The sequence below is a fragment of the Hemibagrus wyckioides genome, linkage group LG25, assembly GCF_019097595.1.
Source record: "Hemibagrus wyckioides isolate EC202008001 linkage group LG25, SWU_Hwy_1.0, whole genome shotgun sequence".
NCBI lineage: Eukaryota > Metazoa > Chordata > Actinopteri > Siluriformes > Bagridae > Hemibagrus > Hemibagrus wyckioides.
Genome location: NC_080734.1, coordinates 8,615,892 through 8,641,034, shown reverse-complemented (window position 1 = coordinate 8,641,034; position 25,143 = coordinate 8,615,892). Strand labels below are relative to the sequence as shown.

The window sequence follows — 25,143 nt, the reverse complement described above, 5'->3', positions numbered from 1 at the left end:
AGGAAAAACTCCCTGAGAAGAAACCTTGAGAGGAACCAGGCTCAGAAGGGAACCTCATCATCATTTGGGTGACTCTGGACAGTGGACACTCATCCTCATCTGGATGACACTGGACACTTTGGGTGGTTAAGGCTCTGGGTCAAACCCCAGCACTGCCAAGTTGCCTCTGTTGGGCCCTTGAGCAAGGCCCTTAACCCTCTCTGCTCCAGGGGCGCTGTATCATGGCTGACCCTGTGCTCTGACCCCAACCTCCAGGGATGGGATATGCAAAGAAAGAATTTCACTGTGCTGTAATGTATATGTGACATGAATAAAGGCTATTTCTATTTCTAAATAATGTAAATGCTGATAATCCTTTCTGCAATAGCAGAAGACCAAGAGCTCTGATGTGTTCCAATATTTTTTGATCATTTAAAAAGATGGGTGCTATGCTCCAAGTTGCTTAACACATCTAGATGTAAATATCAGTAAATGAATGCTGAATTTTTTAAGTCTCATATTCATTGTTTGATCTCAAACCCAAATATTAAAGAATTGGCTTTGCTGTTCCAGTACTTTCAGAGGATATTGTATATATACTGAATATATGACATTTGATGCTTCGTACAATACTACCTGCCAAGAAATAAGACAATGGGAATCTCCTAGAGATGATGGCAATGGATTTCTGTTTCAGTTCTGCACAGTAAGTTATCTACTATGCTGCCTGGCGTACACAGCTCTCTCATTGGCTGATCAGAATCGGTTCAGGAGGGTTCACCTCACTGCTAATGATGGGTAGTTTGTCGAAATGCTCCATTAGGGGTGATTAACAGTTGTTCAGCTAACATAGGGAGGTAAATGCCTTAAAGTGTTCACAGGTAGTGTTCCCTTCAAGTCCACTGTGACCACAAACTACACACAATCAATAAATATGGATCGTAATGAAATTCTGACAAGTAGTATTCCTCCTGGAGGACCACAGCACTGTTTCCTGTTTTTCTTCTACCACATGCTTCACGTTTTAGTTGTCTGCTGACATCTTTATTTTTCAGTAGAATGCCATTACGTTTAGCTTTGAGAATTTTCTAAAAGCAGCTTAATATTAGTTTTGTCTAATAGTTCATTTAGTTAGCTAACGAATTAACTGCTAACTTAGCAACCTACCTAAATGTATTTGCACTGTACACATTGTCTATTTTAATAGGAACACTCATAGTTTTTTTTTTTTCCCCCATCAGTAGCACAATGCATAAAATAATGTGGAAACAGCTCAACAGCTTCAGTTAATGTTCACATCAAGCATCAGAATGGGGAGAAAAATGTGACACTATCTATAGTGTATCTCTGTGACCCTGACTGTGGCATTGCCAGATAGGCTGGTTTGAGTTTTCCCAGAAAAACATCTTGTTGATAAGAAAGGTCAGGGATGACTGATATGTACTGACAGGAAGGGTAGAGTGTTTTAAACAACCGGACTTTACAATCATAGTGTGCAGAAAAGCATCTCAGAACATTCAACATGCAGAACCTTGAGGTAGATGGGCTACAACGGCAGAAGAGCACACCAGGTTCCTGTCCTGTCAGCTAAGAACAGAAATGTGAGTCCAGGCTCACCAAAACAGTAAGTTTAAATTGCATGGTGACTCTGTAACGGTGTCATGTGGTGTGTTCAGATCTCATGGCTTTGTTCAGCTTAGTGAGATTGCATGAGGTTTCAAAAATGCACGGTGACCTATGGTTAAATGATGACAGTGGGAAAATGTCGCCATCTGGCGTTTGGATAAAAACTGAGTACAGGACACACACAAACACACCTAATATCTCATGAAAGTGGACACAACACTTTTTTTCCATGTCAGAAAAACAAATTTTATAAGCAGACAACAAAAGATTTTAAAAAATAAACAATACAAATAACCTCCATAATCAAATTTTCTCAACATCATGATCTGAGTTCAGGACAGATCTCAGAACCTGTAACGTCTTCGTGAGCATGTGCATACTGAGGGACTCAGGCAGAGCATCTGTCACACAGTACAGGTAAACAAGAAATAAACATAGAAACTAGAAAAATAAGTAATTAGGACATGTGGGTCCCAGTAGAGCAGATTAGAGCTGAGGAGCGGTGCTACACCACGGCATACTGCTGATACAGCAGCTCCCGAATCCTGTAGTAATCCTCACACATGCAGCCCTCTAGCCCGATTCGTCCTGCTTCCGTCTGTGTGGGAGAGAGAAAGAAAGAAAGAGATGGTAAGACAGAATTAACAGAAATAAGAGAACAAGAGAGACCAAAGAGAGGGAACAAGAAAGCAATAAAGAGCAGAAAACAGACAAAGATGCATGACAAATGAAAGATATACAAACAAAATTATTGAGAGATAATAAATAAGAACGAAGTGAGAGTGCAAAAGATAATAAAAAGTCAGAGATCAGCAAGGTCTTTTTCATCAATGTGTCCTCCTTTTAGTTTGTAGTTATTAGAGGAGGATGGGGAATGGTGTTTAAAGCAATTATATGCTTATAAGACATGAGTGTAAATGATTTCAAGGGTCTCAAAACACAAAAGGAGACAGGTGAACAAATCTTAAATATACAAAAAACAGCCTTGTATCAACAAACTGCTGAAAAAAACCAGTTGAGCATATGAGCGCTGATATTGAAGGTGGAAGAGGAGGTGGAGGAGTCTTACCCTGCGCACAGCCACCATGTTATTACAGACGAGTACTCCGCCCACAAACTCGGCCTGGATCCCCTCACGCAGCAGAACCTGCTTAAAGTCTGAGAGCCTTGGCTCATTAATGAACACAGCCTGGTGACCTGGAGCCTGCGAATACACATGCACACACACACACAAAATAATGCATAAGCCCATCCTTTGTCTTGTATTAGACAGTAAGAGTTAAACATGACCTCTGACAGAGGAAGCAGTATTTGAACTAGTGAAAATCTTGGTTCTGTTCCTGTGAAAATCTAAACCTGAGATCTACTTGAATATTCAATATCCTCTGCTCCTTCACTGGTCCTCAGACATTCAGTGTAACACCCTGCATGCTCACTTCACTCACCTCAGTAGCGGGCAGCGGCTCCAGTGTAGGAATGACATCACTCTCCTCTGAGATCTCCTTCTCGTCCTCTCCGAACAGTGTCTTCATGGCCCGCTGTGTTGCTACGGTGCTAGTCTCAGCCATGAGGTCAGGGGTCACGTCCATGGTGATCTCTCCGTCCTCTGTGTCGTCCCTGGTGTCTCCGTCCTCCAGGAGCACACCTGTGTCCACCTTCACCACGCGCATGTCCAGCACACCATCTATCCAAGCCAGCTCTGTGTCTCTGGCCTTGCAGAACTGCAGAGAGCTGACTAAAGAATCCTTTAGCCTCACCTACACAAAAAAGCATTAACAACAGACAGACAGACAGATTGGATTAATACTGTACTGGACACGCTTTACTGACAGTCTGTCCAAGGTTCCTAATCTAAGAACTGAACACAATGACACAAGTACAAAGAATCAGTAATGTTTAACCCTACATGTACCAACCTGCCAAAAACATCAGTGTCATCACAGCAGGCCATGCTCGCTAATTTTGTGCCCTTGTTGCTCATAGTCACAAAGACTAAAAGCAGAAGCCCACAGTTTTGATGAATGTTAGATATTGTTGGTGAGGCTGAAGCTGACACATGATCATTGGTCTTTTTCTAAACTTAAACTTTTCATTTTCTTGATCCCTCAAGATCAGCAGTTTCTAAAATCCTCAGACCATCCCGTCTGACACCATGCCACGGTCAAAGTCACCGAGATCAAGTCACATTTCTTCCTGTATAATTTTATATTTTTTGCCACTGCCACACAATTGGCAGATTCAGAGCTGGTATACAAGCGTTCCTCTTCAAGTATGCCCTACATGCACATTTACTGTGGGTAATTAAAATCTATCAAAGTTCTTTATATAACTTCAAAACATTTATTCAAATATACAAATAAAGCTATAACCGAATTCTCAATCCAGGTTTATTCACATGTTAACTTCTAATTACCTGGTAGATGTGTGTTTCACTGGTGGCATCCACAGTCTCCTGTAGCTTGGGAGTATAAACTTTGATATCTTTACCGCTGAAGGCCTTGCAGGACTCGGCTAGGTCCTGACTAGCCTCCGGAGGTCCGTGAACAATAACCAGCTGCCGGGGCTTCATTTGGTTTATAATCTTCTTAATGGAATCTCCATCTGAACGGCCCTCGTAGTCTATGTAAGTGACTCGAGCTCTGGGGACAGAAGCATGAAGATCTTACAGCCTCATCAAGAAAATGTGTGAATAATTTTAGTAGCAGTACCAGAGGCATGCAGTTTCTTTTATAACTGAATTTAGTATCAGACAGACCGGGAGAGGGGTGCTAACCTTATCTCTAGAGTCTCTTTGATAGATATGCATTTAGTGGGGACATCAGAAAGGTCCTGTTCCATGGGCTCATCTCCATTAGCCATGCCTGACTCCAGCTTACTCTTCTCCTCCTCTGTGGCCTGCAGTTCAGGAACCAGGAACTCCTCAGGTCTGGAAAGTATCACATACCAAAGACAGCAATGAAACACATCCAGAAAACAAAGAAAAACAAAAACTATCAGAATCGACACAACAGGAATTCCAAAAACTGACCTAATGATCTCTCCGTACTCATCCCATTTAATCCTCTCCTCATGAGCAGGGAACATAGGGTATGATTTCTTGGCTTGTTTGAAGAAACTTCCTTTGCGCCCTCCTTCACCTTTCATCATCAGATCGTGATGTTTGGTCTTCACTGCGGCAGGCTGCTCCAGATCATCGTCCATATCACTCTCATCGCTCGAGTCCACGTCCACCCTGAGCAGTTAGAAAGTGCTTAGTGGTTTAGAATCTAACTTGGTAATTAACTGATATGGGTCTTCAGAGCTCCAATTACATGAAGCCTAAATAACCTGTTAATAATCTGATTCATAGATGGGCTACTCACTCTTTCGCTTGTTCCAGTTTTTTAGCAGTTTCTTTCTTTATTTTCTCCTTCTCCAGATATTCCTCCAGCTCCTTACCTTCCAGCTTGATCCTTTTTTTTATCTGGTGCCAAAAAAGAAAAAGGGAATAAAAGACCCAATCAACACGACGTTGCATTCAAACCTACTGAAGAGAGAAACATACGGAGGCAAAAATCATTTCATTTTTTATAAAAAACCGACAATGTAAAGAGCTGAATTTTAGGACTATTAGATACAGATACAGAAAATGTGTTACTGTAGCACTTATAGTAGGTTGCCCATTTGTTATGGTTTTTAGGGTAATTTCTCTTTAGGTACAGTACAATACTGTTGAAGCAGCATCTAAAAAAGGTAATTCCTCATCTGAAAAGGTCATTGTCACAAAAGTACTGTATGTACTACCATAGAAAACCGGCATTCAGAAGTGCTTTGGCCAGAAAAGCATATGAAATACATCAGACACTCAGGATAGACGATCTGAGGCTGAGACTACTGTCCCATTAGTGTTGCAAACACTAACCTAAGCCCTCATGTGGAGTAAAGGGGTATCAGGGGGTGGAACTCCTACATTAATGACACTTAGATGAAGTGTATTACACTATAAGGTCACTTATTGTCTATTAAATATAAGAACTATATCACTATGAATCTGTAGAAAGTTTACCTCTAAATCTATCATCTTCTCTCCGGGGTGGTCTATAAGGTAGCGTGCCAGTGTGCCCGGTGTGGTGCGATATGTCAGGATGATGGAGTTTTTGGAGTCTTGGCACCACTGGATAAAAAGCTCACGTGAGAACCCAGACTCCAGATCAGGCTGGCTGCACAGCACCACTTTGGGACTCGGCACTCGTGCCAAATCTGCTAAACTGTGGCACAAAGACAGGTGGCGGAACTGGAATGGGTTGTTGCGCTTGTCTTCAAAGCACCGCATCAGCTTGTCACTCATCCACTCCACCTATGGGGGAAAAAATAAAGGGAAAAACACAGGACAGATGTAATCTACCAACACCACTTTAACCCATTTTCCCAAATGGACCATGTGCATTCACAATCAGATGCACTGCACATCCCATTAAAGAGAATGTGTTTAAAATGCATTGGCAAAGTGAAAGTCTGATTGCTATGAAAAACACACACACAAATACACAACAGTCAGAAGAATAATATTGTGGAAATCAGTATCAAGCTGCAGACCTTTTCACCAATATGTACTTTAATGGGAATCATAACCCTTAACTAATACCCTGGGATAGTTCTAACACCCATGTCCTTGATTACCTGAGACTTGGAGAACTCCACCACATTATAGCTGACGTTGTTCAGCAAGGCGAGAGAGTAGACGCCCAGTCCTGCGTCCTTCGTCCTCCAGATCTGATCCAGCAGCTGAGCAAGCTCCAGCACACGGCCTGCAGTATCTACTGCGATCAGCACATTGCCATCATTACGCAGCGTTTCCATGATGTTCGCTGGAAGGGGGAGAACATTGTGGTGCTGAGCAATAAAACAGAGCAGACTTCCTGAGAGGAGCTGCAGCAAACAAACTGAAAAGGACACTGTATATATTTAAATGTATTTATACCACAGCACTGTTTCATTCTTGAATATGATTGGTTGATTAGTTTTCTATAACAACAGTGCTGACTGTACTTCAGATCACAAGTTTTTATTTTGTTTGTTTAATTTCCACATTCATTTCTCTAGTAGGAACAGATTCACAGGGACACACCATATGGCCTAATGCTAATAATAATGAAGAAAAAATAAACATAACATCATGTATATTTATGTCTTCAGGACAGAGGAGCCGGAGTTTTCTGGTGGTTTCTGTGTAACAGCTGTGTTTTTCATCCTACATGTGTATAGCCGTTACAATGCAAGGGATAACAGGAAGTAACATGTTGACAACATTAAACACATCTGTAAATAGGTAAATGTATAATGCCTCTTTCTTTGTTAAACGAAAAGATGTTAGCTTTAATATAAGCAGTATACTTGAAGTATTTAACAGGGTTTGAGGTCTTACTCAGGAGCTGCTCATCACGCTGTTTCCTGCGAGGCTGAACGTAAGCGGCGTTGAAGGAGTCAGTGATGAGAAGGGAGGGACGATTTATCGCCTCCAGGGAACAGCCATTCAGGTGACTGCAGGATCGCGCAAAAAAACTGTTTATTTCCTCTGAAATCCAATAATACTTTAAAAAAAAAAAAACATCTATCACATCTACCTACATTTCTCTCTTGTGGTTGAAATCAACCGCATAAATAATCTCCTCTTCTCCATCTTTTACGATTTTCCAAATGGTCCCACCGAGCATGTGTCCCGCAGGAAGAGGAGTGATGGACAAGCCGTGTCCTTTACCTGTAGGACGAAACAGATATGTAAACTAATCATACCGCTTGTTCTCATGACTTTTGACTGATAAAGTCTGTTACTCATTCAACTACAGACACTAAGCTAAGCAGAAATTTCCACTGTGACGATGAGGTCCCTTTAGTTTCATCGACAATTTGTCCAGCTGCTCATCGAGTTGTGCTAGTGGTTATTGGTGCAACAACAGTTAGTGATTCAAAATAAATAAAGAAAATTATGCTTTTGGAAATCACAAGACACTGTTACAAGATACTATAGTACTGCTTTCCTAGTTATTAGCCTGTTTCACCGGTCATGCAAATATACACCGATCAGGCATAATTTTATGACCACCTGCCTAATATGTGTATCCTGACACCTTTCTATCAGAATCAGCATTAACTTCTTCAGCAGTTTGAGAATTCATCTGATGGATCTGATCACACGGGTCAGCCTTCACTCCCCACGTGCATCAATGAGCCTTGGCCGCTCATGACCCTGTCGCCAGGTTACCACTGTTCCTTCCTTGGACCACTTTTGGTAGATACTGACCACTGCAGACCGGGAACACCCCACAAGAGCTGCAGTTTTGGAGATTCTCTGATCCAGTGGTCTAGCCATCACAATCTGGTCCTTGTCAAACTCACTCAAATCCTTACACTTGCCCATTTTTCCTGCTTCTAACACATCAACTTTGAGGACAAAATATTGACTTGCTGCCTAATATATCCCACCCACTAACAGGTGCCATGATGAGGAGATCATCAGTGTTATTCACTTCACCTCTCACTGCGCATAATGTTATGGCTGATTGGTGTATATATCTTAATAAAACCACTAATTAAGAATGAGAATTGTCATGTAAACATGATTTGTCAGAGGAAAATACAGAATTCTAAATCTAATCCACACACAAAATATTATCAAACATTTAAATAATGAGTTTAATATGTGGACTTATGTTTGGAACGTGAATGTGAGCGGAATTTTCTTCACTATAGATAAAAGTGGTGAAAAGTAACAAGGAGTACAAGTAATGAATGCACATGCTGTCTGCCAAAGTCCCTTGCCCTTTACCTTTCAGGTTCACAATCTGTGAGTATTTCAACTGCAGGATCTTGTCGAAAGCGGAGTCTACATCATCCAGCGTGAACAAGGTGAAGTTCTCCGTGTTGTGACGAGACTGTGAGAAAGCGACATTACATCAGAAACAATACACTGTGTATTCTGTGAGTTTATATATTTTATTTAATAGTTTTCCCTGCCATTTCCAGACACACGACTCCACGTTCATACCTGATACAGATCATACATGAACATCTGACCCATTTTATAGACAGGGATGGTGGCATAGATGGCACAGTTGAGCCCCAGTTTGCCAACAGCGTAGGGCAAAGCGCCGAGATGAAGTGGATCTGGATGGGACAGAAGCACCGCATCCACCTGATGGACATATCTGAAACAGCCATACAACTAGAATCAAAAACAGGGCAAAACGAGACAGTGTTCTCCTCTGCTAAATGTTCTGAGGGCAGAAAACGCCTTTCATTCATTCATGTTCATCTATTTTCACTTTGCTTAACTGTATTACCCACAATGCCATTTGACTATTTGCTGATAGTCGGGATTTACAACGCATTCAACTCTGAACTGCTAATCTCAAATATAAACACCAGAGAAAACACTGCCTTAACTTGTAATTACTACTTGGAAATCCTGTAAAGTCTCCAAATTCATGGGTAAAGTCATGGAAAAGTAAATACATCATAAACTCATGATCAGTAATGTTAGCTGGCTAGACTGTTGTAACAAAACACACAGTTTGCACTATGGTTTTCTCCACTTTATATCTCGCACACCCAGAATTTTCACTGCCAAGGGAAGTTGAAAGCTAACTGAGCTGAGCGTCTGCCATAAAACAATGTGTTGTACAATTGCTTTGACTTCTGGAGCTCTTTATCCGACTTAATGCTGACTCGACTGTTTTTTATGCTGGATTTCTCAGTAATTTATTTCAAAACGGTGAGTGAGAAAAGAAGCTCTTGCTCTTTTGTTTTTAGGGGAAAACCTGACTTTGTGTTTGACACCACTGAAGGTTTTTATTAGGATATATTCATTATTCTGCAGTAAACAGTATATCCTGGTCAGGGTTACAGGATGGGTCTGGAGTGTATCCAAGGAATGTACCGGAACCATCTCTGGACTCTAGTCTATCACAGGGTAACACTTAACTCACTCACTCACACCAGGGGCAGTTTAGTGTTGCCAGTTCACCTATTAGTGTGTTTTTGAGGGGAGGGGGGAAGGTAGAGAACCCATATCCCAATCTCAAGATGACATCTGGGATTGTACAGCTATGTGTGCCGCTTTTTTTTTCCAAGTACCTTTTCATAGCATCTATGATGTCCATTGAGAAGCTCTCGTCCCAGCCACAGTCCAGCAGGAATCGGAACTCGTCTACCTGTAACAGGTAGCACAGAGCAGACTCCTCCTGCACCCCGGACACTGCGGTCAACTTGATGATAGACGTCATCCTGAACACTGAGATCTCTCACACCTAAAACAAGGAGTGGACAAATTAGGAGACATGCTTGGCACACATATCTCACAAGCACAAAATCACTCTCTCTACACATGAACTGGATCTTCTTATGACTAAAATATGAAACAGAAGCAATGACTTGTACCTCAGTAAAGTATATACACAGGAACTCTACAGACTTGTGTAGCTGGCACAGATAGATAGCTATACAACTTCACCGATCACAGAAAGTCTATTAAAAAGTAATTATCCATCTATATAATAAACGAATTCAGTGTAAGAGTGTGCCCAAAGATTCAGTTTGCTTTGTCATATGGAACCAAACTGCACAAAAGAAACAAACATTTTAACAAATGGCTCAAAAACTTAACGGCGTGACCCTAACAGCTGAATATTTGCTTTAAAATCTGACCGAATTGACCACTACATTTTGTTTACTAGCACAACCACTAACCAGTAAACTCCTGCTTAGCTAACAAAGCTAGCAAGCTAGCTAACTGACCTGAAACATAACTATTAAACAATATCCATTAATAGTAGCATACCGGACAAGGCGCTAAATTTAACCTAGTGATTTCGCATAAACGTACGTCCCGACAAATGTTTATAAACTTGACCAACGTCATTGTTTATTCACATTTTTCGAGCCACACGGCTCACACTTTCTTGTATTTCAGCCATTTTGTGGCTGAATCCTCAATCGCACGCTAATTGATATATAGTGCACTACATAGGGTGGAGAAGTTGTCCTAGTGCTACGCCCTACGTAGTGCACAGACATAGAAAGCGGATAGCCGTTTGTGATTCTGCCTTTGTGCGGTTGCCGCTACAGTCCGGCGTCAGCGGTAGGTACCATTATACTACTTAGGGATGCTTTAAAATGTGTGCTATTTCCGTAAACACTTCACATAGTCAAATTAACTGTTGTTTATAATAGTTATAATATAATACATTTTACTTAACTTGGTATGACTCATTATAAGTATCCTTCTTTATTAAAGCCAGTGTTAATAAATATTGTTCAAATGAGCTATTGCATAGTTGGTATGGTCCTATGACCTACGATTGAGCAGCCTGTAAGCGCAATAAGCGAAGCTAAACAACGGTAGGTTAAAATAAACGATTATATCATTGTATAGATAAATAAACATGAAACAGTTGTATATTTGTAGCATGCTGTAGTAATTTATTGAAATTTACGTACTAGCAAAGTAGATCGTTTCTACTTAAAAATCTGAGATTTGAGCTAAATTAGCCGAGTTGTTTGCTAACTAACTAGCTTTTTAGACACAGGAGTGTGTTACTCCTGGCTTTTTCATTACCATTTATTATATATATGTGTATGTATATATGTTTTAATAAATATATCTATGCGTAGTTTCTTCATCTTTTGGAGTTTTAGGCTAAAGCTGAATAAATTTGCTCGCTGTTTGTACCTTGTATAGACAGTGGAGTAGCTAAGCTAACTGACCCAGACTCCTGGGTTATATCCACAGTGCGCTTTACAGCTTTAATATCTCCTAACACATACATGATCACATCAACAGCTGCTTCTTAATGATCTGATGGATGCAAAGAATTATTTAATGAAAGGAAATAATCTCAAGGGAATGGTTCTTCGTCTTCTTTGGACTTTTCCCTTCAGGGGTCGCCACAGCGAATCATCTCCCTCCACCTATCCCTATCTTCTCCATCCTGAACACTTGCACCCACTAGCTTCATATCCTCATTTATTACATCCATATACCTCCTCTTTGGCCTTCCTCTTTGCCTCCTACCTGGCAGCTCCATACCGATATACTCACTCTCCCTCCTCTGAACATGTCCAAACCATCTTAATCTGGCCTCTCTAACTTTGTCCCCCAAACGTCCAACATGAGCTGTCCCTCTGATGTACTCGTTCCTAATTTTGTCCAATCGTGTCACTCCCAAAGAGAACCTTAACATTTTCAGCTCTGACTCCTGTCTCTTCCTCAGTGACACTGTCTCTAAACCATACAGCATGGCCGGTCTCACCACTGTCTTGTACACCTTCCCCTTGATTCTCACTGATATTTTCTATCACACAGAACTCCCAACACCTTTCTCCACCCCTAAAAGGAATGGTTATAGACTAAAACAGGAGCAGTGTGCATGCATGCTTAAGGAAAAGCTGTCAGTTATCATCTCCCTAGTACACCACTATTGTATAGGTCACTTTTTATCATTTGTCATCTTCTCTAACCTGTCCATCAGTGGAAAGTGACCACTGCAGAGCTGATATGACTTTGTTAGAGGCTTGTAACCACCAGTGTTTAATTCTGCCTCAGTGGATCAAGGATTTTTCTTTAGGACCAAATCTCAGTACTGGCTTGACAAACAGTTCCAGAACTCAAAATGTCCAGCTGGCAGTCAGTCATTTATCAGCTATTTCTTTCAAGGAACTTTTGTCTGCTGAAATGATTAGCAGACCTGAAATCAACAAAAGGAAAAACCTGCTTATCTAATCACATGCATTTATTTAGCTGAAGGTATGATATCAGAGACAAGCTACAAGACTTGACATTTAGTCAGAATTGAGACACGGAGTCTATGAATTACCATAGACTGGACATTCAATGCTAATGCAAGCCTTTCTGTGGAAAGGCACTGGAAAAATACCTTTCACATTTATATTTAACCATGCTCATTTATATCTTAGTTGTTTCCTATGATCCTCAGCCCCACAGCCTTAGTAACTCTTTCTCCTTTCTACTGATGCTCAGTTTCTCCAGGCAGAAAGATGCTTGTCTAATCACATGCATTTATAAATGCAGTTATTTAGCTGAAGGCATGACATCAGAGAGAAACTTGAGACATTTAGTGAGAATTGGGACACGTTATAATCTGTTCAAAATCTATGCCACTAGTCGAAAGTGTAATGTGAAGCACTACAACAAAACATATCTACTTTGTTGTCTTTTTTTATAGTCAAGAACTAACTATTAATGTTTAAGCATTAAAAGGTAAACGTCAGTCACGTTAATTCTTATCCAGACCTTCTTATGCAAATAATTTTATAACTGGACAAATATGATGTGAAAACCCCTGAGTGAGATCTGGTGTACAATGTGGTCACTGTGTGCATCCGTTTTTCCAGGCATCATGGTGAACTTCGCCGCGATGGTGCGTGAGCACTGGGTGAATGTCCTAGTCCCACTTGGCTTTGTCATGGGCATCTACCTGGACAGGTGGAACGATCAGAAACTGACAGCATTCAAGAACAAGAGCGCATTGTACAGCAGGTGTGTTTCATACAGGCAGTGCTGGAATGTTGAAATGCTGTACTCGCAGAAATGGCCAGTGTCAAAAATGTATATGATCATGTACAGTCCTTTTATTTATTTATTTTTTTGGAGATTACATGCCAGAGTCAAAGTGTGGCTTAGACCTGAGATTAGACAGTGATTGTGGAATTTTTTCATTGTGATTGGATTTTACCAAGTGCATTAGATTAAACCAACAAGATGCTCTTTTGTTGCAGGGAACTGAAGCCTGGTGAGGAATACACCTGGAAGTGAAATCCTCCTCCTCATATTTATTGGACCTCCTGCTCTCTGAATTTCCTCTCTGTTTAATGCTCAAAGCTGTAAATGAGTTTTCAAATAAAATTTGTGATGTAAAATATACAGATGTGTGTATGTCTAGTGTTTCAGTTCAGAATGAATCACCTGGATATTGTGGGTAATTCTATGCAAATGTGAGCCTTGCTGTGGAAAGGCACTGGAATAATACCTTTCATATGTATATTTAACCACGCTCATTCCTATCTTAGAAATCAACTATGATCTACTCTATAGTCTTAACACTAGCTCTCGAGTGCTCAGCTTCTCCAGGCAGAAAGGTCTAAAACTTATTCATTACAGAGAAAATACCTGCATATCCTCTGAGTATTCTGATACAAATTCTACATTACAGATGAAGAGGCATTTTAATAACAAGTCAACAACGGCTTCAGATGTTTAACTGTTTACTGCAAAGGTTGTAGATACCAAACAGTCAATTACAACTTTTAATCCTGATCTCGATTTTTACAAAACCAAGAAAAGGGGACCAACAAAAGACTTATTCCAGGCGAATAGATGAACTCTTTACTTCGTGCTCAAAGGTTCAGATGTTTGGATCAGTCCTTTTGAAAACAGCGTCTCTGCCAAGGACACCTGCAGAATTACAGATACACTGCTGATCAGGACAGGAATGTTAACACTGACTGTTTTCTCAAGGATCGTTTCAGTTTTATCCAATCCTTTATGCATTTAAAAACAATTGAGAGATTAAAAATGGAGCAAAACATAATACAGTATCCTAAAACTGTAATTAGAAAAAGCTATCGAATATCAGGATCCTGTTATTTATTGCAAAAAAAAGTAAAAGGAAATATCTAGTATAAATAGACTCGACTGTTTTTATTTAGTCATTTTTATGTGAAAGGTCAATCCTATCAAACTCAAATTTTATCACACACAATCATACATATTTTTTATTTTAGACTGTCATAATGGAAATAAAAATTTTAAAACTAGAATATAAAAATATTGGAGATACAATTTAAATCAAATGTAAACTAGGATATAAAGGATAAGAATTAATTTTAATAAAATCTAAAAACTAGAATATAAAAATATTAAGAATATCAAGTATAAAAAAAAAGTATCAGGATATAAAAAAATATAAAATAGACTATCAAGTAAAAAAAAAAAATAGAATAAAAATAAACAGTAGATAACATCATTGGAAGATGTCTGAAATTTAGCTGATTTGCATATCAAGACATCAACACAGTGCTTGAATATCAGTCTGGAGATTAATTTAAGCACATGTACCTGCACTCGGTTACAGTCTTACCATCAGGTTGGGACAAATAGGTGATTTTTTTTTTTTTTATCAGAGATGTGTGTTACCTTTTCTTCAGCGGAGTCGCAGGGTAAACTCGAGACGGAGATAAACTTCGGGTAGGAGTGGATCAAGAACTCTACAGCGTCTGTGTGCTACAGAGGATAAACCCAAACTGAATAAAACAACCCACAGCCAATGAAAGTAGACAAGAAATTTGAAACTAAAGCAACATCGAAATGCTGTATATTCCTCTGATTACTGATATTAATAGCTGTTTTATATTAATTACTGTGCTGCTGTTTCTCAAGCTATAGTGCATGAAACCAACTGATATCGTGTTTTGAGTGTCCGAAAAAGTCAGGAACCAGTGGGAATATAATAGAGCGTATATTGTAAATAATAAATTCAATATTAAGTCTCTGTATTTTCTGTGTGACAGAAAAATATCAGCGAGAATCAAGAGGAAGGTGTACGAGACAGTGGTGAGACCGGCCATGCTGTATGGTTTAGAGGCAGTGTCACTGAGGAAGAGACAGGAGTCAGAGCTGGAGGTAGCAGAGCTGAAGATGTTGAGGTTTTCTTTGGGAGTGACAAGGTTGGACAGGATTAGGAACGAGTACATCAGAGGGACAGCTCATGTTGGACGTTTGAGGGACAAATTTAGGGAGAGGCCAGATTAACATGGTTTGGACATGTTCAGAGGAGGGAGAGTGAGTATACTGGTAGGAGAATGTTGGACATGGAGCTGCCAGGCAGGAGGCAAAGAGGAAGGCCAAAGAGGAGGTATATGGATGTAATAAATGATGATATGAAGCTAGTGGGTGCAAGTGATGCAGAAGATATGGATACGTGGAGAGAGATGATTCACTGTGGTGACCCCTGAAGGGAAAAGCCGAAAGGAGAAGACGATTTTACCCTCATTGCTTTCAGACTTTGTGAACTCCCTGTATCATTTAAGTAGACTTATTACAAAAAAGAACGTCAATAAAACCAATATCATCAACACACTATTTTCATTAACGCTCAGCTTAAGATGAAGTGCTTTTGTGTATAAATTTTCCTGGGGTTTTTTTTATATATTAGTAAATTAATAGCCTACACAACTGTTACTGCTCCTTTCCACTGCTAAACAAAAGAATGCAGACGAAGTGCACCGGATGATTAAATACGAAGTTTACACAAAGCTTCCTGAGGAAAAAGGACACTAGAAACAAATTTACAGTGTGTTACTAATCACTACAGTAGACTTCATCTCTATATACGCTCTGAAACACTTCACAGCTCTTACCTCTGCATTTATCTCCAGGCTTTTGGGCTCCTCTTTGTGATAAACTCTGGAGTTCTCGGTGGTGTAGTGAAGATGAACAGCCTCACCGTCACTGCACAGTCTGCATACAGTGGCACAGAGAGAAGAGACTATTAGTCCAAAACTGTCATGGAGCAATGAAAGGTCTCAAGTGACATAAGAGGAACACTTCTATCCACATTTCTCTTTCTGTTTTGGAAACACGTGTAAAAAGTGGTTAAAACACACACAGACACACAAATCACAACACACTTACATTGTTATACAAAGTATGGGGGGTGTGACTAAACTATACCATAGCTGCATCCAAAATGATGTACTATACAGAATGCACTCTACCATCTAGGTCAGGTGTGTCCAGTCTTATCCGGGAAAGGGTCAGTGTGGGTGCAGGTTTTCATACCAATCGAGCAGGAGCTACACCTGATTCCACATGTTTAATCATGTGATCTTGGCTTTCAGTAGACTCAGGTGTAGCTTCCGCTTGGTTGGAATGAAAACTTGCACCCACACCGGATAAGACTGGACACTCCTGGTCTAGTGTATGAATTTTAGAAGAGTAGCATCATCTCAAATTGAACACTAATGGTTGATGGCAAATGACATCAGCTGAATAAGTGCATCATCATGTGTACACTTCTTGTTGGACTTTTTAGTGTGAACACACTACTCCCACTACAGCGGTACCTCGGTCCTCAACCACCCCGTGTCCGAATTTTCGGTATTCGCTTCGAATTTGACCTCGGTGTACGAAAATATTTTCAATGTACGACTCTACCGCTGGGAACACCGGTTCTTGTTTGATACAGAGAGGAACCGAAGCCTGCCGCCGTTTCCATATGAAATTTAAAGGGGACTGGGGCAATCACAAATTTGTGTACAGTTTATGGAGAATCGCAGAATTTTTAGGGGGGCTGAGTAGAAATGCCCCCCTAAAAATGGCCTAGCCGCACACGCTTTCCACGAGGCGTAGCCTGGCGTAGACAATAGAGATGAAGCAGTTTACGCGGGTCATCTGTTCTGAAAGCATCATCTGTGAGTGCATGTGTTATAACCCCACGCTATCTATTGTGCTATAATTTCAGTAGCCATGTCTCAGAAAAAGGGGAAATCAGGCATCAATGCCAAGAGGAAAGTTGTGAGATCAACCATCGAGTTAAAACAGATTAATTCGTTTCCGACCAAATTGACCAGACTTTTGGAACGAATTAAGGTTGAACACCGAGGTGTTCAACAGTGTTTTATATATATATATATATATATATATATATATATATATATATATATAGTGTTATATATAAATATATACAGAATAGTGTATAAGTATACAATCTGGGAGGTATTTCATGTTGATGGGGTGGGATTCTCAAAGACACTTGCTTCAGTGTTTTACCTCAAATGCTCCATATAGTGCACCTTTAAAGATTACAGTCCAAATATTGATCTAAAGTCATTCGGATTCTATATTCAAGGTTTTCTTCTTAGTCTTATATGTTTGTGTATATATGTATGTTTTATATTTCTGTGTGTGTTGTAACATTTTCCTTCAGGGGGTTCAGGGGACCAAGGGTCCCAGGTAAAATGTACAAAATATTAAAGATTGAAAAAAATGTGTTTTCTTCAGAGTACCACCCCACTGACAAGTAAAGGTACCATTTAGTACAATTTAATCAAAAGCAACATTAATCCACACACCTTTCCTTTACTTCATGACGTCATTCCCTTTTTTTTTTTTTTTTTTTTTTTTAGACATGCTGTTTTTACACCTCAGACTAAATTTCTCACTAATTTGAGAAATACTGGCATACGCACCTGGCGATTCCCGCGCGGATGAGTCTTATCTTGGTCTGAGGCTTTATATGCGTTTTCAAATCCACGGCCTCTCCATCCTCGAATCTCACAGGAGCGCCGTACACACTGCTCGCTGTCTCTGCTACACACACCCACACACACACCTGTCACTGATCGTCTTAGACAGTCTAATATCATATTTGAATACATCTGATTTTGCTACAGTGAATAAACCTGTAATACATTCAAAATGTTCATTTTACAGATTAGCTTTTTTTGTGATCGTTGTAGCCAAAATCCTTGATTTTGCTGCAGCTTTTTTCTAAATTTGCAATGCCACTTAAACATCTTGGCCCAAATCTGCGGTCGTTTTGAAAACATTGCAAGCTCCTCCAAATATTTTAGATTTTAATCTACTTTGCATTATGGGATTGCGAAACCCTAGAGAAATTGATTAGCATCAGTTTATAAATATATTTCAGTCATTAACTGTAAATGTTGCCTAGCTATTTATAACGCTAATAGATAAATTGGTTTGGAAATGATCTGATATGTACTTGAGATTTTTCTTTTCAAATACATTTGGAAAAATGAGTGGAAAAACAGCAACATTTAAAATCTGAAAATACTGAAGCATCGAAAATAAACACCTACTCTATAAACACACAGATATGTTTGGTTATCTTGCTAACAAAATCTTTCCTTTACTTAACATTAACTAGTTTGTAGCCGCTGACAGCCTGAAGACTTTTATGACCGGTTGAAATTCGCTCTACAACAGAATTAGTTCTAAGACGGACATAATGCATCTGAGCTAATGCGGCTTAAGTAGTTAAGTTTGGTTTATAATTTTTAAAATATAAAAAAACTTCATGTTTAATCATGTATAAAATCCCAGAGCATTATGAAGAGCTCATAAAGGGTTCATATTAGCATGAGAGTAGAAGGACGTAGCAGCTACCTGGAGTCAGCACAGGTGGCAGGCAGTCGTGCAGAAACTCGCGTGCTTTCTGATCCACAGCGGCGTCCACTGGAGCATAGGACACTAACTTCTTCATTAAACCCTCAATGTGGGACAGAAATCTGTCTCTGCGTGGATCTTCCTGTTCACACACATCATGCAGGTTAAAGTGGGATGGGGTTAATGCAGATAAATCATGTCCTGGCTTCATCATGGCCAGACTAATTGGCACAGGATATAACTGGCACCATCTTTTACAGTATTAAAATCAATCCATATTATAGAGTGTAAAGCTACTTTGAAACAACGTCCATTGTTAAAAGGGCTATGTAAATAAATTGAATTGAATGTGAGTGGAAATAAGACACAACCATGAGAATTCTCAGCATTCCATCAGATGTGCAAGTAATTGAATAAGAAAAAACTCTGACAGCTACACTGCATAAACTGCCAACTTTTAATCAGCTGAAATGTCAGAGAGAAAACAAAATCAGTCACAGTTTGCTTGTGTAAATGCAGGGTGAAAAGAAGACGACACCTTATCAGAGTTCTGTACCCCCATGAAGGTGAGGTAATCCAGAGGCAGCCCCTTTCGAAACTCTACGTCCTCCTCCGTCGCCATTTCCAAGGCCGCTGGCATCACCTGCGAATCGAACGGAGAAGCTAAAAACACACCGGCTCAAAGCTCAGTCGAAAAACAAATCCTTGGATAAACGTGGCAGGATGTACCTTCAGCAGCAGATCACCCCAGCTGTTCCTCTGGAAGGAGGAGATGGTGATGTGCAGCGAGTGGGCGTCCGGCAGGCAGTCGCCCTGGTGAACAACCCCACGGGGAAAATACAGCAAATCACCCGGCTCTAGCACCACATCCAGCATGGGCTTTCCGATCTCGGACTGACTGAAATTAGCTAAAGGAGAAGAGGATTAATAAAGAACAGTAGATGATTGCGTCTTTAGGATCCAAAGAAATCTGAATCAGTAAAATCTCAGTGTCAAATTTTGACTTACGGCTCGACACAAGCGATAACACCTCATCTTCAGATCTAGAGAAATGCACAACACTGGTGTTAGTCTACAATTCTCAAAATAGATCATCATGTTTAACTGAGAGGTCAGTGCTGACTCACCGTGGGTTATACACTCTCCAGTGCTTCTTCCCTTCCAACTGCACAATAAACGCTTCGATATCATCGTAATGTGGTGCGAATCCCTGTGTTCCTGCTGGGGTTAAGTACCTTCACACACAAAACACTGATATTCAGCCTCAGCTGTCAAACGAGTTAAATTACATAAACCAAACATTTGTGATTTTACTAAACCGGTACAAAGTGTTCTATTGCCTGAAATCAGCCACGTGTGAGGATTTCTCCCACTGATAAACTCAAGATGTGTCTCAGTTTTTACATAAAGGACTCTTCAATAAAAAAAGATCAGCTGAGAGAATGTAGTGTTGACAAAGTCTCTGCTTAAGAATTTTTGCCTTAATCAGTGTTTCCTCTTACATGTTGGCTCCTGCCATGCTCCCGAACTTTTCCTGCAGGATGGACAGAACGTTCCACACAGTAGAGGAGAAGGCCTGAGGGTTCAGCATCCTCAGCGAGCAGCCGCTCTGAGAGCAAACACAAATCCTCGGGACAATCAGGAAACTCAGAATGATGAGGTAGAGACCGTCTTAGAAGTAACAAACAGTTAAGATGAAGCATATAAAAAACATTCTACCTCATAGAAATCCCACACGGAGTAGGGCAGAGCTCTTCCTGGAGGATTGTGTGTCTCTCTCTTGCCGTTTGTGTAACTCGTCACATCCAGGTTCACTCCATACTGGACGTCATCCTGTAAGACAGAACACGGAGGATTGCTACTCTAACAAATAACTGCTGTTCTAATCACCGGTTCGAGTTAATTATTCGCTCAATAATTTCACGTCTGAAAGCGTTTTATTTTTCTGACAATTACAGCAACTGTTTATTTACTTATGCACTAAAAACCTGACACGCTGTGCATTTTATCCATTAGCTACACTTACTGTTGTGGAACATCTTTAAAACAAGGAAACCATTAAACGCAAAATCATTACACGCATTATAACCGCAATCAACAGCTGTTTACTCATCAGCCTCTGCTTTTTTTTTTTTTTTTGACATGCAGCATTAATAATTGGCGTTTCAACTAACTGTATAATCCTGTTCAGGTTCCTTATAGGTTAAAATGCTACCCAAGCAGAACAGGAAACGTAATTAGTTTTAAATACATCACTATACCGACCAGGCATAACATTATGACCACCTGCCTAATATCGTGTTGGTCCCCAACAGCCCTGACCCATCATGCACTGTGTTTTCTGACACCTTTCTGTGAGAACCAGCATTAACTTCTTCAGCAATTTGAGCAACAGTAGCTCGTCTGTTGGACCGGATCACACGGGCCAGCCGTCGCTCCCCACGTGCATCAATGAGCCTTGGCCGCCCATGACCCTGTCACCGGTTCACCACTGTTCCTTCCTTTTTTGATAGATACTGACCACTGCAGACCGGGAACACCCCACAAGAGCTGCAGTTTTGGAGATGCTCTGATCCAGTCGTCTAGCCATCACAATTTGGTCCTTGTCAAACTCGCTCAAATCCTTACGCTTGCCCATTTTTCCTGCTTCTAACACATCAACTTTGAGGACAAAATGTTCACTTGCTGCCTAATATATCCCACCCACTAACAGGTGCCATGATGAGGAGATCATCTGTTATATTCACTTCAGTACTCATAGTGTTATGCCTGATCTGTGTCTTGATAACAGATAAACCGATATTGAGGCATGGCGATATGCATTCTGTATCATTACAGTGTAACTTCTGCTGTTATTTCTGGACTATAATGCAGTTGATGCCTTAGATCAGGTACTGAACCTTGTAGAGCGAACTAATTTGTGTGTCATACTGATAGTCACAGTTAATAGACTGATTATAATACAGAATGAAGTACATTTCTCAAAATGCGGTCAAACTCTGCGGTTGAGAAAAGGCCATCATAGTAGTGTGGATTCTGGCGTCTGATCAATAGGGGCTTCTTCTCCCAATTATCCCTAGAGAGAGAGAGAGAGAGAGGAAAAAAGACAGAATTACACACAGCAGTTTGATTAAGTCCTTTTTGTTTCCCTATTTCTACTTTTAATACTTATTATACTACTTATTCACTTCACCTCTCACTGGTCATAATGTTAGGGTTGATCGGAACATGAGTAGGTGTATATGGTCGAAATGAAAATAACAGCTTCTTGACTTGAATTAAGACGAGAGATCTATTTTTTAGGCTTTTAAACAGCTGCTAAAACAGCCATTTTTTAATAATGGTCAAAATTGTTGCACTGTTCAGGTTAGATTTAATGGTGGTTATGTAAGAGTAAGCAGCAAGACAGTGATGTCGCTGGTGCTTGGTTTCAGATCAGCAGGACTTCTTTCACAGAAACTTTTATCATATTGGAGAAGTAATGAAAAGTTTGATATTGTGCATCGAGACGCTGCTGGTGGAACAGGGGTTGTGTGTGAATGAAAGTTGTACCTGAAAAAGGTTTTGGCTGCAACAGGATAAATGAGCCACTGAAACAGCATGTTCGCTCGCTCCCTGCTGTTGTCCACATTAGCCAGTTCGGTGAGAAGTGTGTGAAGTGCGTCACTGCTCACACGATCGGTCCCGTTCGACGGCTGCTGCTGCTGCTCCTGCAAGGTCAATTAAAGTTCCAGTTTATCACCCGGGTATTTATCTAAAAGCTCATATCAATCCGTAACCATTAGAACTGTACTCACATTAACAGAATAGACATATAGTTATGAGATATTTTACATCTGAACCCACTGAAAGGTCCTGGGAGTTTTGAGAAGCTAAACCATGAGCTAAAGCACAGAGGGTCATAAACCTACACTGACAGGCTCATCATGGTTTTTCTCCTCCTTTGTCTTTTTCTTGGCACTCATGGTAGGTTGTAATCCATTCTGCTTCCTCTTCTTTTTTTTCTTTGCTGGGGAAATTGAGGCCTGCTGATATATATATATAAATGAATAAATAAATAAATAAATCAGTCATGTGTGGAACTAAAAAAAAGTGCTGTGTGAATTGGAAAAATCAGCTGCAATATTTTAAAATGGTTAGCAAAATAAACATATAATAATAAAAACTATAATAATAATAATAATCATCATCATCATCATCATCATCACCTAGCAACAGTAACCATAAATTAGAAACCACTGTTATGTGGCGCTGAGTGATGCACAATGATTTTATTTCCATTATAATTTCAGTGTTTTGCTTTGTTTTCTCTTTCTTCCCATAAGAAAATTCCAGGCCTTAATTACATACTTTTCTAAACATATAAATCACTTGACTTTCTTCTTCTTCTTCTTCCGGCTTTTCCCTTCAGAATGAAGGAAGAGTGAATCATCTCTCTCCACCTATCCCTATCTTCTGCATCCTCAAATTACTTCACTTTATAGTCTGATATTATTAGTCCCTTTCATAAAGACGTCCTGAATGTGAATAACACCTCTGGGGTTAAATACAGCATTTTTGACAGCTGACACTAAAAAACTTAGACAGTTTTGCTCTGAAAGATGTAGTGAAGCTGTATCCTATCATTTAACATTGCCTGTATAACGTCTTCAGTCGGTGTCCATTTGAAGCTGAACAAATGGAAAAACTACAGTTAGTATACATTATTACTTATGCCACAATTTTGTGTAGTGACTGGAATAAATAAATTCACAAGCCAATATCATGAGGGACTGTCTGACTTACACTATATGGCCAAATGTGAATTCAGGGGTTGTTTTTCAGGGGTTGGTCTCGGCCCCTTAGTTCCAGTGAAAGGAACTCTGAATGCTTCAGCATACCAATACATTTTAGACAATTTCCTGCTCCCAACTTTGTGGGAACAGTTTGGGGATGACCCCTTCCTGTTCCAATATGACTGCACACCAGTGCACAAAGCAAAGTCCATAAAGACATAGATGAGTGAGTTTGGTGTGGAGGAACTTCACAGAGTCCTGAACTCAACCGGATAGAACACCTTTGGGATGAATTAGAGCGGAGACTCTGAGCCAGGCTTAAACTGCGATGTCTGTCTTTACATGCACATGAATGTAACATGGAGTTGGCCCTCCCTTTGCAGCTATAACAGGGAATTTTTGATCATTCCACTGAAAGCGCATTTGTGAGGCACTGATGCTGGATGAAAAGGTCTGGCTCGCAGTCTCCACTCTATTCATCCCATAGGTTTTCTATCAGGTTGAGGTCAGGTCTCTGTGAAGTTCCTCCACACCAAACTCACTCATCCATGTCTTTATGGACCTTGCTTTGTACACTGATGTGCAGTCATGTTGGAACAGGAAGGGGTCATCCCCAAACTGTTCCCACAAAGTTGGGAGCATGAAATTGTCCAAAATGTCTTGGTATGCTGAAGCATTAAGAGTTCCTTTCACTGGAACTAAGAGGCCAACCCCTGAATTTAATGATTTGGAGGGGTGTCCCAAAACCTTTGGCAATATAGTGTATGTGACTATACTGTATTACCATGCGTCGTACAAATATCCAGCATTGTGGGAAACTGTGTTGTTAGAAACTCAAAGACTTTGTGTAATTTTTTTTAGATTGGATAATGTTTGATATCAAGATAATATCGCAAACCGTGATAGATTGTCCAATTATCGATCAATAAAAGCATGCATGCTCACACAGTGCCGTCTTAATATGAAAAGTAAATAAGGGGAAGTTCAATAATAAAAATAAACACTTACAAGTTACGTAGAAGCACAATTCAATTAAATACAAATGCAATTACTTTTATAATAACTAAAGTTAATGCCACTTTGCTTCACTGGGCACTGAGTATAATTGCTCTACCTCTGCTCCACACTGCTAGCATGATCTAAATAAATACAACTAAAAACATATATAAAGGTCGCCTCAACTAATGTTACACATTCTAGATAACATTTTAAAAGCATTTATACCTGTGTATCTGCTGTCTTTTCTTTTAATGACTGGTAATAAGCAAACGCGGACTTGTTTCTCTCCATGCTGCCACAAGCACCAACACGAGACAAGGTTGCCAGATCCCAAAATCCCCACCTCCTCTCCCGCTTAACCTTCCCATTGGATTCTTCCACACTTTTGTGTCCTGAACCATAATTTCACCCAATTACCTAAATATACAATAATGTTGTTTATAAAATAACACAACATCATTAATGTCATGTAAAAAAAAATATGTTGCTGACTGTTTCCAATCAACCACTCACTCAGGATAAATTTTTAAGAAAGACTTTTTATTTTAAGTGTCAGTCTTCCTTCCCCCCATTTCTCAGCGC

At 40.0% G+C, this 25,143-nt stretch overlaps 3 protein-coding genes across 12 annotated transcripts; 1 reads left to right on the top strand and 2 right to left on the bottom strand.

The window, feature by feature from the left end:
• Nucleotides 1–1,835: 1,835 nt before the first annotated feature.
• cpsf2 (cleavage and polyadenylation specific factor 2) lies at nucleotides 1,836–10,579 on the bottom strand. 3 transcript variants are annotated; one of them, XM_058379195.1, is made up of 15 exons: nucleotides 10,421–10,579; nucleotides 9,718–9,890; nucleotides 8,630–8,789; nucleotides 8,411–8,516; nucleotides 7,213–7,342; nucleotides 7,010–7,125; nucleotides 6,265–6,452; nucleotides 5,651–5,941; nucleotides 4,968–5,068; nucleotides 4,634–4,837; nucleotides 4,379–4,531; nucleotides 4,019–4,244; nucleotides 3,051–3,362; nucleotides 2,675–2,809; nucleotides 1,836–2,203 (listed from the first exon to the last, which is right to left on the bottom strand). In XM_058379195.1, the coding sequence occupies exons 2-15, from the start codon at nucleotides 9,864–9,866 to the stop codon at nucleotides 2,111–2,113; spliced, it is 2,364 nt and encodes a 787-aa protein (XP_058235178.1). In that variant the 5' UTR covers nucleotides 9,867–9,890; nucleotides 10,421–10,579; the 3' UTR covers nucleotides 1,836–2,110. The 3 variants fall into 3 exon arrangements, with proteins under 3 accessions (XP_058235178.1, XP_058235180.1, XP_058235179.1); XM_058379197.1 differs by lacking the exon at nucleotides 10,421–10,579 and adding an exon at nucleotides 10,378–10,394; XM_058379196.1 differs by lacking the exon at nucleotides 10,421–10,579 and adding an exon at nucleotides 10,021–10,323.
• Nucleotides 10,580–10,824: 245 nt separating this feature from the next.
• Nucleotides 10,825–13,522, top strand: LOC131345968 (NADH dehydrogenase [ubiquinone] 1 beta subcomplex subunit 1-like). Its single transcript, XM_058379206.1, has 3 exons — nucleotides 10,825–10,980; nucleotides 12,994–13,138; nucleotides 13,378–13,522. The coding sequence occupies exons 2-3, from the start codon at nucleotides 12,999–13,001 to the stop codon at nucleotides 13,412–13,414; spliced, it is 177 nt and encodes a 58-aa protein (XP_058235189.1). The 5' UTR covers nucleotides 10,825–10,980; nucleotides 12,994–12,998; the 3' UTR covers nucleotides 13,415–13,522.
• Nucleotides 13,523–13,846: 324 nt separating this feature from the next.
• On the bottom strand, nucleotides 13,847–24,938 carry riox1 (ribosomal oxygenase 1). Of its 8 annotated transcripts, none has more exons than XM_058379198.1 (15): nucleotides 24,787–24,938; nucleotides 22,699–22,815; nucleotides 22,340–22,497; nucleotides 21,764–21,863; nucleotides 20,507–20,620; nucleotides 20,290–20,396; nucleotides 19,915–20,022; nucleotides 19,796–19,830; nucleotides 19,517–19,695; nucleotides 19,326–19,430; nucleotides 18,788–18,929; nucleotides 17,848–17,968; nucleotides 16,018–16,117; nucleotides 14,795–14,881; nucleotides 13,847–14,053 (listed from the first exon to the last, which is right to left on the bottom strand). In XM_058379198.1, exons 1-15 carry the CDS (start codon nucleotides 24,850–24,852, stop codon nucleotides 13,985–13,987), a joined length of 1,608 nt encoding a protein of 535 aa, XP_058235181.1. In that variant the 5' UTR covers nucleotides 24,853–24,938; the 3' UTR covers nucleotides 13,847–13,984. The 8 variants fall into 8 exon arrangements, with proteins under 8 accessions (XP_058235181.1, XP_058235182.1, XP_058235184.1 ...); XM_058379199.1 differs by having other exon boundaries at nucleotides 22,340–22,494; XM_058379201.1 differs by having other exon boundaries at nucleotides 22,705–22,815.
• Nucleotides 24,939–25,143: the final 205 nt, after the last annotated feature.